General features: G+C 32.0%; 1 protein-coding gene across 1 annotated transcript; it reads right to left on the bottom strand.

The window, feature by feature from the left end:
- Positions 1–47: 47 nt before the first annotated feature.
- On the bottom strand, positions 48–13,561 carry ovch1 (ovochymase 1). Its single transcript, XM_073837708.1, has 13 exons — positions 13,522–13,561; positions 10,918–11,064; positions 10,211–10,397; positions 10,066–10,141; positions 7,535–7,724; positions 7,283–7,422; positions 4,971–5,124; positions 2,535–2,573; positions 2,242–2,461; positions 2,024–2,178; positions 1,846–1,950; positions 283–419; positions 48–209 (listed from the first exon to the last, which is right to left on the bottom strand). The coding sequence occupies exons 1-13, from the start codon at positions 13,559–13,561 to the stop codon at positions 48–50; spliced, it is 1,752 nt and encodes a 583-aa protein (XP_073693809.1).
- Position 13,562: the final 1 nt, after the last annotated feature.

Genomic DNA, 13,562 nt, shown 5'->3' with positions numbered 1-13,562 from the left:
ACACAAGCAATATGATGAATATTTTAAATATAGCTTTATTATATATATTAGTCATTTTTAATACAAGATTGTATCCATGAGTAATAGGCCGCCACTCGAGTGAACACAGCCGGTTTCCGAGGTTCACATTTCTTGCCGCCCCATGTTGTAAGTCCTACAAGGTTGTAGACCCCATTTTTTTCACACATAAGTGGTGCGCCAGAGTCCCCCTATACAACATAAAAAAATTTAAGTGACAAGTGCATGTGAATAGTGATTGTTGAAACTAGTGTAAGACCGTACCAAACAGGAGGTGGAGGCTGCTGCATCCGTACACAGAAGGGACTTCTTGTTGAAATTGTTACCCCAGCCCGTCTCGCAGACTTTTTCAGAAAGAGGCTTAACTCGGGCCATATGCATGATATCAGGGTGCAGATCCACTAATGTGAGAAGAGAAAACAGAACTACTACTAGAAAATGATAAATGACAGCTAGTATGTGTTTGAGGATGGAGCAAATACAAAACAGCAATAAGCAGCAAATGTTTCACACGTGTTTTGTGATGTTTATTATTTCCATTTATTATTTTCAGATGTAAAGTCAACATGAAGTCAAGATTCTCATTAACTTTCTTAAAAAAGTGTTTCTGGTCTTTTTGTGCATTGACTTGCAATGCATGTTATTCCATTCAATCAAATTAAAAATAATAAAATATAATAATATAAAGTAATGTTTACACAAGGTGATTCCCAGTTTTCTCAACAAGAATATGAGATGGGTCCCAGCATCCCTGCAAACCTCTATAGGACAAGTGGTTTGAAGAATAGATGGAAATAAAATAAAATGGTTGGATGTGGGAAAATGGTTAATATTTTTTAATTGTATTCCATCAACCATCTAAGAAAATACAGAACGTAATTGGAACAATGCATGTTTACAAAAAACAAACAAGCAAAAAAACACGTAAATAAAAATAAAATAAATATTTAAAAATACTACTACCGGTACTAAAAATAAAGCAGTTTTGGAGAATGGGTGAAAAAAAATAAATGAAATAAGAATAACTAGATTTATTAACCATCAGTAACCTACACAGGTTTTTTTTAAATGGTAGGATGGTGGGAGAAAAACTTTTTTTTTTTTCTTATTCCATCAACCAACTAGGAATCTACAATGTAAAGGGAACAATGCATGGGTTTCCTCCTCCCAAAAAGTAAATAATTAAATAAATGGGAAATAAATATCATAATAATCAGATATAAATAATAATAAACAAAAATACTATTACTGCTAATGAAAAAATACAACTAAATTTAATTTAATAATAAATAAAAAATAAAAAAAATAGAGTAAATAAAGAAAATTATATAAATGCTAATTATAATACACATAAATACTACTATTACTACTACTAATATAGCAAAAATACTATAAAATAAAATAAAATAAAATAAAATAAAATAACCATCCACAACCTACACAGGACAAGCAGTTTGCAGAATAGAGAGACAGATGGGAATGTAATGGGAACAATGCATGTTTAAAAAAAAAAAAAAGTTAATAAAATAAAACAATTTTAAAAACTTGACAAATAATTACACTACACAAATATACTACTACTACCATCACCAAGGTTAATAAATAATAGTTCAGTTTTAAGTAAAATATTTTTAGAAATGCATTTATATTAAATATACATTTTATAATATAATAATATAATATAAAATACATTTGCATATAATTAAAAATAAAATGTAATATCAAAGAGCCATCGATCTACATAGGACAATGGTTTGAAGAAAGGATGCAAAATAGAAGCAAAGTAGGGTTGTGAATCCTATTTCAGGTTGATACCCGATTACTCACAGGTCGCTTTTCTTGGTCCCCAACCAGTCGTCACACAAGATGAGGTGTCTCCATTAACCATTTCATCGTCTTTGTCTGTTATGCATACTGGGAATATCATCTCCCCTGTGTGGAGAACATGTTAAACTGTACAATCAGGATGTCAGGAAAACACAGATAAGGTCATATCACTCCATACCGATTCGAGCTGGCACAGATAAGCGGATCATAGAGAGATCGGAAACCGGTGGGAAGCTGCCGCTGTAAGCCAAACTCTGCACGCTTTCCACAGCTGCAGTCTGACCCGACATGAAGTTCAGGTCATGAGCTCCCAAGACCACAACATCTCCAGCCCTACAGGACGAACTGTCAGAAGATCACCGAGGAACAACGGACGATCAGACTCATTTGGCTTACTTGGCGAGGCAATGACGCGGAGCCAGAACCCAGTGCGGGTGAACGAGGACGCCGCTGCAGTAATGCGTATCGTGGCTCTGGAGGCTGACGTGCCACGGCCAGGAGTTGGGACAGGCCTCGCTCACGTTCTCCACCTTGAACGTGCCATCCTCAAAGGACGCCACCTGCGCCAAGCCAACGGGCAGTTGGCAGTGCTCCATTTTGGCCTGACCGCACTGCGCTGAAGCCACAACACAGAAACAGGCATGAATGATGACTAAAGCAACATGATACAAGATACAAGAGAGTCTTACCAGTTGAATCAGTTCCAGGGCTGTCTGTAATGAGTTCGCCTATATGATACAAACACAAAATACAGCCGTTTTATAGCAGACACTGATCAGGGCTCGCAAAATTTCAAAATCTCTAGTAGCCCTTCGGGCAGGTACTCTTCAGATTTTGGTAGCCCGAAAATTAAAGGTTGTATCAGCGATTTCTAACCTAAAACATAGTGTCAATTTCAGCTGACCTTTCTTCACGATCCGCTCGCTGCCTGCCCCATAAATTGTCTGTGAAAAAAACGCGTCTCTCTGGTCAGCCTAGGGTCCGAGATATGCCAAAAAAACAATCGGCACTACCAACCTTTCCACAGATAAACAAACAGTGTTCCAACCAATCAGCGTCAGGGGTTTGGTGTTGTGGACTTTCGCTCCGCCTCCCTCACATCCCTGCACCAGTAGGAAAGTCCACAACACCAAACCCCTGACGCTGATTGGTTGGAACACTGTTTGGTTATCTGTTGAATAGTATGAATAGTTGAATAGCGCCGATTGTTTTTTTTGGCATATCTCGGACCCTAGGCTGACCAGAGAGACGCGTTTTTTTCACAGACAATTTATGGGGCAGGCAGCGAGTGGATCGTGAAGAAAGGTCAGCTGAAATTGACACTTTATGTTTTAGGCTAGAAATCGCTGATACAACCTTTAATTTTACATTTTACATTTATTCATTTGGCTGACGCTTTTATCCAAAGCGACTTACAATTGGGGAGAACAGCAAGCGATTCATCCTAAGAGTCAGATCGAAGCGGGAAGTGCTCGAAAATACCATACATCAGGCATTGTTATATGGGTACATGCTATTTTTTTTTTATTTTTTATTGGGTCAGATAGATTTGAAAAAGATGCCCAAATAAAAAAGACTTTAAAAAAATATATATATAGAAAATCAGATAGGCGTCTATACTTAATCAAAAATGTTTTCAATACACAAATATAAACAAATATCAAGGAAGGAATTTTATTTCACTATTTGGTGTATCTGCAGAATTTTTTAATATCAATTTAAGGCAATTTATAAATCAAGTATATCATTTATTATATTTATTTAAAACATAAATATTACTGTCTTAATTGTTTTGTATTTTAGAAGGCACATTAACTTCCTTCACATTTACAGCTCTATGTGTTTGCTGCATAAAAACATAGGTCGATAATTGCAATCATGACCATAAACAGCTGAAAAAAATGTGGAAATAAAAATTAATTCTCTTTCACGAGGGGGCGGTACACAAAGTAGCTTTAACGTTGTTTTATCAGCATGAAATGAAAATGCCAATTACACGTTTCTGAGGACAGTCGGTTCACTTTAGATACATTTATATAAAGACATCCATGCCGTGTTTTGACTTTGAAACGTGCAGTGCGCATATTTATTCAATGACATCATTGCCTTTTGAAGTTTAATCCAGCCCTATCGCCATTCTCGTCTTTCTGTCCCCAAATCTAAGACCTCCTAAATTATAATTAGGAATTTTCTTATACTATTTAACATATTTAAAACTTTTTATGGCCTTAAATTTGATACAACTAAATTGAGGAGTTCAAGGACCTGCAGGAGCCCTCTACTTTACGATAGCCTGTCGGGCAGGCCGGTGAAACATTTTGGTAGCCCGACTGGAAAACACAATAGCCCCGAGACGTCGGGCTAGCGATTTTGCGAGCCCTGCTGATACTTTATTGAAATGTGAAACAGTGTTGTTTTTGACAACCATCTTAGATTTAGTCTTAGTCTTTTGGACTAAAATGCTTCTTAGTTTTAGTCAAATTTTAGTCACTTCTATATGTGATAGTTTTAGTCCAATTTTAGTCGACGAAAAGTCAAAAAGGTTTTAGTCTAGTTTTAGTCGACGAAAAGTCAAAAAGGTTTTAGTCTAGTTTTAGTCAAAAAAAGGGAAAAAAGTAGTATTTTAACAAATTAATGTAGGTCAGTAAGTATTTTGCTGTTGGGTAGTGTCACTTATAAGTTCTGAAAATAGCAGATCTATAGTTCAACACAATGTGAGCTTCCGGATCGACTATTTTCACCAATAATTACAATAATGAAGGAATGTTTTAGAACATAAAAGACAAAAAAGGATGGAATGCTAAAAACAGCTTGCCATACTAGTATAGCAAAGAGTATTTAATGCTTAAACGGCTTGCCATAGCGTCAGATACTTTTTAAGTTTTAATTGGCATGCACAATAAGCGGAAATGTCATGCATTTTAAACGTCTGACGGACCACCCACTAACATTTTCGTCTATTCTCGTCTCGTCAACGAAAACTCACACACGTCTCGTCATGTTTTAGTCATCAACGAGCCATTTTTATCTCATCATCGTCTCGTTATCGTCATGAAAAAAAAGTGGCGTCAACTAAATGATTTCGTCATCGTCGACGAAAACAACACTGATGTGAAAGTTCATACCACTTATTGAAGACTCTATCCATTGTTTGTAGTGGTGTAGTGTGGTGTAGACCCCTGGTTTTTGGGCACGACCACATCCGACGCCCCAGCTGACCACGCCTGCGAGCTTGTACCTCTCACCTGTGAAACATGACAGGGGACCACCAGAGTCACCCTGATCCAGAGGGGTCAATGACATGTAAGAGTGTTTCAAATAAGGGAAAATGAAAGAAACCTAGTGTAAAATCTGAATGACTGAATCATTCATAAATATCATTAAGGTATTTGGACAGCTGCACCACATGACATTAATTACAACCTGAACTAAAATTGCCTTGTCATAAAAGGTAAAATTATATTTTAGGAGACTAACTGACCTTGACATACAGTATATTATACTCAAATACTTTTATCACAATCGACTATGTTATATTATTTTATGCAATAATAAAAAATTATACGTTTATATAGTATATAATATAATAATAATAATTATTATTATTATAATTATTAAGTTTATATATTATATAATATATTACTATAGATTATTATATGTGACCACAAAACCAGTCATAAGGTTAAATTTTACAAAACTGAGATGTATACATCATATGAAAGCTCAATAAATAAGCTTTCTATTGATATATGATTTGTTAGGATAGGACAATATTTGGCCGAGATACATCTATTTGAAAATCAGGAATCTGAGGGTGCAAAAAAAAAAAAATCAAAATCCTGAGAAAATCACCTTTAAAGATCTCCAAATTAAGTTCTTAACAATGCATATTACTAATCAAAAATTACTTTTTGATATATTTATAGTAGGAATTTTACAATAAATCTTCATGGAACATGATCTTTACTTAATTTCCTAATGATTTTTGGCATAAAAGAAAAATCAATAATTTTGACCCATACAATGTATTTTTGGCTATTGCTACAAATAAACCTCAGCAACTTAAGACTGGTTTTGTGGTCAAGGGTCACATATTATTATATAATTCATATTAAATACTATATAAACTTCAAATTATTCTTTTTATCATTAATTTATATAATAAATATAGTAATGATAAGTTAATGGACTAATAATGTTAATATTATATATATTGAATATATACTCTATGATGTTTTTTGAATTGGTCGTATTACATTTATAAAATAATTTATATTTTAATAGGATTACCTATTTAATTAATTAATATTAACTTTTTATATCAAATATTAATATTATATATTAATAATAATAATATTGTTATTATTATATACTATATTTATTATATAAAATATTCTAGAAAATGATATTAATATATATTAATACAACTAGTATTATATCTTCTCTATGATGTTTTTTCATTGGTCGTCACAAATGGTGCATATATAAAAATATATTCAATTGTACTAACATTACTTATTTTAATGAACTAATAATGTTACATATTATTATAATATATTTATTATATTGTATATCATATCACACTGTGTACTTATAAATACTGTATATGACACTTACATTTATATCCATACACACACATACATACATATATAATATATGTGACCCTGGACCATAAAACCAGTCTTAAATCGTTGGGGTTTATTTGTAGCAATAGCCAAAAATACATAGTATGGGTCAAAATGATTGATTTTTCTTTTATGCCAAAAATTATTAGGAAATTAAGTAAGATTTTTTGTAAAATTCCTACTATAAATATATCAAAATGTAATTTTTGATTAGTAATATGCATTGTTAAGAACTTCATTTGGACAACTTTAAAGGTGATTTTCTCAGTATTTAGATTTTTTTGCACCCTCAGATTCCAGATTTTCAAATAGATGTATCTCAGCCAAATATTGTCCTATCCTAACAAACCATATATCAATAGAAAGCGTATTTATTGAGCTTTCATATGATGTATATATCTCAGTTTTGTCAAATTTAACCTTATGACTGGTTTTGTGGTCCAGGGTCACATATACATATATACATATATATATATATATATATATATATATATATATATATATATATATACACACACATATATAATATATATATTAATATTAATTCAATATTTATTTAGTTATTTATATATGATTTATTAATATGATTATAAATAATATTTTTTCTTTTTCAGTTGTTGCACCACATGGTTTGATTTGGCAGACAGGTTTTATTTATACATATTTGTATATTTTAATTCTTATTCTATTTAATTAACCTGACCCGCTAAGAAAGCAGCCAAAATCCCTCTAAAGCCAGCCTGTTGACCAGCTATGATCAGCTAAAAACTGCCAAAACCAGCCAACCAGTTTAGTTTAGCTTTTTTTTTTACCTGACATGCATCCATACCACCAGCCTCTGCCCCAGCGCACATCATAAACTTCAGAATTTTCCCTCCATAATATTTGTTACACTTTTGTGGCTCAAAAATGGTTACATTGACCTCTTGAAGTCCGGAGGCACGAGGCCCATCTATAAAGAGACAAATTCATTTAATCACATTCAGCATAACCACTACTATTGGAGCCCATTACACAGGTTAAACGGCACAAGGGTAATATATTCCTGCTATTAAGGGCCTTACTCTCTCTGATGGCACCCCAGCCGGTGACAGTACAGTTTTCCTGAGGGAGCAAATCACTGTTTAAGATGGCAACAGGCCTCACACACTCATTAAACAGCAGGGGACTCTCCAGTTTCACCAGGGCAATATCATTCTCGTTCGTCTTTGGGTTGTAGTCTTTGTGGGAGATGATTTTGTCCACCTCTATGGTCTTTACATAAAACACAGAAAAAGAGTTATCCACCACTTTTCCTTCAACACTGCAAAAAATGCTTTTCTAGCTTAGATTTTTTGTCTTGTTTCCAGCCAAAATATCTAAAAATTCTTAAATCAAGAAGCATTTTCTAGACGAGTGAAAATTATTGTCTTGTATTCAGAAAAAAAGTCAAAATTAAGTGCATTTTTCCTTAAAACAAGCAAAATAATCTGCCAATGGGGTAAGCAAAACAATCTTGTTTTGTCTGTTTGAAATAAGATTATTTTGCTTACCCCATTGGCAGATAATTTAGTTTGTTCTAAGCAAAAACTCACTTTATTTTGACTTGTTTTTTCTGAAAACAAGAAAACGATTTTTACTAGTCTAGAAAATCCTTCTTGATTTAAGAATTTTTAGATATTTTGTCTGGAAACAAGACAAAAAATCTAAGCTAGAAAAGCATTTTTTGCAGTGAATGGCTGTTCATTATCCTCTATTAATATCCATATTGGCCGCACTAAACGTAAACAATGGCACAGAACCAAATGAAACTTGCATATTTTTCTGATTTTTGCTGCTGGAAATGGCCAATCATTGTCATGTTTTGGGCTGTACTAATTGCTCGGACCGGGAAAAACATTTGGAGTACTATAGACTGCCAAAAATTATAACAAATCAAGGAGAAGAGTGCAAAAAAACTGTCTGAGGAACAAAATGCATTTGTGCTTGTTGAACCAAGCCAAAGATTACGAGATTAAAGTCGAAATATTTCAAGAATAAAGTCGAAATTACAAGAATCACGTCGTGCTAATATGAGAATGAAGTCGAAATATTCTGAGAATGAAACTAAAATTACAAGAACAAACTTGAAATATTTTGAGATTAAAATAAAAATTACAGAAATAAAGTCAAAATATTTCGAGAGTAAAGTCAAAATGACGAAACTTAAACTGAATACAAGGTCAAAATTAATAGATTAAACATAATATTTTGAGAAAAATTCAAAATGATGAGATTAAAATTGTGGAAATATGAGAATAAAATCAAAATTACGAGAATAAAGTTGAATATTTCAAAAATAAAATAAAAAAATTAAGAAAATAAAGATAAAATATTTCAAGAGTAAAGTCAAAATTATGAGAATAAAATAGAATATTTCGAGAATAAAGTCAAAATTAAAGTGCTTGGCCAAACTGAGCCAGTATTTCCAGGGCAAGAATCCTGACAACATTTGTGTTTGTTTTTATCATTTCCAGTCAGGCAGGTGAAATATTAGGCTAATATCTTAACTACCTCTCGTACACATACCACATATTAATTTTAGTTTGTCTTTGTCCAAATATTGTACCCTTCCCTGCTTACTAAGTCTCTAAGTCTTCTCTATATGATTTAGCAGCTTCCACACATTTTGTCCATGGTTTAGATAGCATAAATTAGCAGAAGAACGTATTCAGTAGTACATTAACCGTGCAATCCATGCTGTTGTTTAGTGCAAACACTGCAAAAAATGCTTCTCTTACTTAATTTTTAGTTGTTTTTTTCCAGCCAAAATATCTAAAAATTCTTAAACCAAGAAGGGTTAAAAAAAATATGTTCTTGTTTTCAGAAAAAAACAAACAAAGCAAAATTAATTGGATTTTTGCTTAGAACAAGCCAAAAAAGGGTAAGCAAAAAAAAATCTTATTTCAAACAGAAAACAAGATTATTGTTCTTACCTCATTGGCAGATTATTTTAATTGTTTCAAGCAAAAACACACTTAACTGACTTGTTTGTTTCTGAAAACATAGCTTTTTCTCAACAAACAAGACAAAAAAAAATCTTAAAAATAAAGGTTCCTCACAGTGATGCCATAGAAGAACCATTTTTGGTTCCACAAAGAACCATTCAGTCAATGGTTCTTTAAAGAACCATCTCTTTCTTACCTTTTTATTATCTTCTTTCACCACTAAGAACCTTTTGTGAAACTGAAAGGTTCCTCAGATGTTAAAGGTTCTTTATGGAACCCTTCAGACAAAAAAAGTCCTTCTATGGCATCGTGAAGCACCTTTATTTTTAAGAGGGTAAGAAAAGCAATTTTTGTAGTGAATCCTCTATTTAGGAAATAACGAAAATAATAACAACATGCGGTAAAAGGTAAAACTGTTTGCACTACAAACCAGTGTGTTTATAATTAAAATAACATGGTAAGACACAACATTTTGCAATATCCAGCTGTTTTGTACGGCTTAAAACAGCTGGATGCTAATGAGACCAGAAGCCAGATCCATAATATTTACAAATGGCAGCACCCGCTCTGACAGGAAAAAAAGGTGTGTAGAAATTCAAATTGAATATTATAAACAAACAGACACTCACTTGATGACAGGATTCATTCGCATTCTCCAAATTGTGCATCCCAACAACTGCATTCCACATTGAGGCCTTTTTATAACTGTTGACAAATATGAATTTTGGTGTTAAGTCTCATATAGGTTTTATAGACCACTACAGATGGGCCTACCGTTTAAAGCAGTGGCAGGCGGTAACAACCCATCGCTGGTCGAGGATGGCACCCCCGCAGGCTGGCATATCGGAGTACTGCAGGGAAACCTGCCACGGCCATGAATGTGCCCATGCCTCCTGCCCACCTATAATCCGGCTCTCCTCCTCATCCTTCTCTGGGGTAAACACACGTATGCCAGCCTCGTCTGAAAAACAGTGCGAGGAATCCTATTTGACCCTTGACCACAAAACCATAAGTGTTTCAAATTTATAAAACGTATTTGACCGAGATCTGGAATCTGAGAGTGCAAACAAATCTAAATATTGAGAAATCCAAATTAAGTTCTTAGCAGTGCATATAATAAAAAATTTAATTTTGATATATTTATGGTAGGAAATGTACACAATATCTTTATGAAACATTGTCTTTACTTAATATCCTAATGATTTATGGCATAAAGCAACAATTTTGACCCATACAATGGTATACAAGGTCATATTTGCAAGCCAGCAGATGAAGAACGCATTATGAACTCTCAGACTTACCATAACATCCATAGCCAAAGATGCAGCTTGTCTCATCTGAAGCGCTTACACTGGGATTTTCTTCAGCATGTTAAAAGAAATATTAGGTTATATATAATAGGAAACCACATGAGCAAACCAAGTTATTCATAATTTAGACAACAAGGTCAGTTTGTGACATGCTAGCCAAGTGCGTCTCACCAGGGTCAGCTTTAGTCCAATTAAGAGATAGTATTAAAATAAATATATACTTTATGCACATGTTCACAAATGTGTAATTAAAAACGAACGTAGAAGCGCGATAATACAAAGACAACAAGACGAAAAGCAAACACAATCCGTCAACACCTGGAGTCAATTTAAAGAAATGGAGTACTTCAGAGTTTTACCACTAGATGTCAGCAAAGATTCAAGCTCTCACGGATAAAACTACACGAGAACTGCATCACTTATGTTTTCCGCGGTAAATCTTACATCATTGTAAAAAAAAATCTCTTTATATTATGTTCACACTCACAGTGTACTTTTCAAAGTCAGTGTCTACACCAATCTGCATTATTGTTCTGGCTACAGTCACACTAGGGTTTCAAACTTGCTTAAGTCACAACTTCGCTCAATGAACAACGATTTATTACTACTTTTCATTGTCTGACAAAGGAATTTGTCTTATATGGAAAAGCCTTTCACATATGCATTTATGCAGTTACCACTAGTTAAAGCTTCAGTTGCATCTTTCAATCATTACAATAATACAATGGGGTTTTGGTGCCACGTTAAAAAAATAAATAAAAAAAATGTAAATCTGGTTTCATACACAAGGGTTAAACCTAGTCCCAGACTAAAATGTAAATCTGAGCTGTTTTAATTAAAAGAAACTTGCACTGACTGATTTTAAAATACATTAGTGCCCTTTTTTTGTTTCAAGATGCACATCAGTGATGCTTTTACTAAGGCATGTTGATAAAAACTTACTTAAATGTCCTTACTGAACTATGGCCTAATCCTGGTTTAGTCTAAAACCTTTCTGTAAAACCAGGCCAAAGATTACAAGAATAATGTAGAATAGTCAAATTTGAGAGTTTGATGTTGAATATTTAGAGAATGAAGTTGAATATTTCAAGAATAAAGTCAAAAATATAAGAATAAAGTCAAATATTTTGAGAATAAAGTCAAAATTATGATAATAAAGTTGAATATTTTGAGAATAAAGTCAAAATTAAGACAATAAAGTCAAATATTTTGAGAGTAACGTCAAAATTACAAGAATGAAGCTGAAATATTTCAAGATTAAAGTCTAAAAGTATAAAATCAAATATTTCGAGAATAAAGTGAAAACATTTTGAGAATAAAGACAAAATATTTTGAGAATAGTCAAAATTAAATAATAGCAATTAAAAAAATTATAAGAATAAAGTCAAGATTACAAGAATAAAGTCCAAATTACGAGAATAAAGTTGAATATTTTGAGAATAAAGTCAAAATTAAGACAATAAAATCAAATATGTTGAGAGTAAAGTCGAAATTACAAGAATGAAGCTGAAATATTTCAAGATTAAAGTCTAAAAGTATAAAATCAAATATTTCGAGAATAAAGTGAAAACAATTTGAGAATAAAGACAAAATATTTTGAGAATAGTCAAAATGAAATAATAGCAATTAAAAAAATTACAAGAATAAAGTCCAAATTACGAGAATAAAGTTGAATATTTTGAGAATAAAGTTAAAATTATGAGAATAAAGTTGAATATTTTGAGGATGAAGTCAAAATTATAAGAATAAAGTTGAAATATTTTGAGATTAAAGTCAAAATTACGAAAATAAAGTCGAATATTTTAAGAATAAAGTTGAATATTTTGAGAATTAAAATAATTATGAGAATAAAGTCGAAATTACAAGAATAAAATTGAATATTTTGAGAATAAAGTCAAAATTATAAGAATAAAGTTGAAATATTTTGAGATTAAAGTCAAAATTACAAAAATAAAGTCGAATATTTTAAGAATAAAGTTGAATATTTTGAGAATTAAAATAATTAATTATGAGAATAAAGTCGAAATTACAAGAATAAAATTGAATATTTTGAGAATAAAGTCAAAATTATGAGAATAAAGTTGAATATTTCGAGAATAAAGTCAAAATTATAAGAATAAAGTCGAGATATTTCGACAAAAGTCAAATTTACAGAATAAAGTTGAAAAGTACGAGAATAAAGTCAAAATAACGAGAACGAAATTGAATATTTTGAGAATAAAGTCAAAATATTTTAATATATATATATATATATATATATATATATATATATACACATATACATATATAGAGATTTAAGCCATCTATAGCTATTTACAGCATTTAATTTTTTCTTTTTACATTCTTACATTAATTTTTTTTTGTGTATTCTCAGTGAACATGGAGTTTCAGAGCACTGCTAAAAGCAGTATTTACACTTGTAACATGCTAAAATATGAAAAAGCTGTTTGCTTTGTTCCAGATCATGCAGCATTCTCCAATGTACCAATGTCTGAGATTAAAAATACTGTTAGCTAAGATTAAATCAAATGTGAATAATATATTAAATTCATCTTAAGGAGAGACTGCGCTGCTAAAACTGTGTCTATATAAAATATAGTATAATATAGTATTATACTATAATATAGTATATATCAAATATGTGTGTATTTTAATGATGATTTTAAAACAGTGGGATGTATACTGAATTTCAGAACCTATGTGTATGTGTGTAATTCAACACCTGGCCTTGGCCAGCTATTTTGACAGCAAGTGTTTGCACGCTTAATTGCCCACCCAGAGCAATGTCAACACCTCCAAACACAACAACACACATT

The sequence above is a fragment of the Garra rufa genome, chromosome 4 (assembly GCF_049309525.1).
Source record: "Garra rufa chromosome 4, GarRuf1.0, whole genome shotgun sequence".
NCBI classification, from domain to species: domain Eukaryota; kingdom Metazoa; phylum Chordata; class Actinopteri; order Cypriniformes; family Cyprinidae; genus Garra; species Garra rufa.
This window is presented reverse-complemented; position numbering and strand designations above follow the sequence as displayed.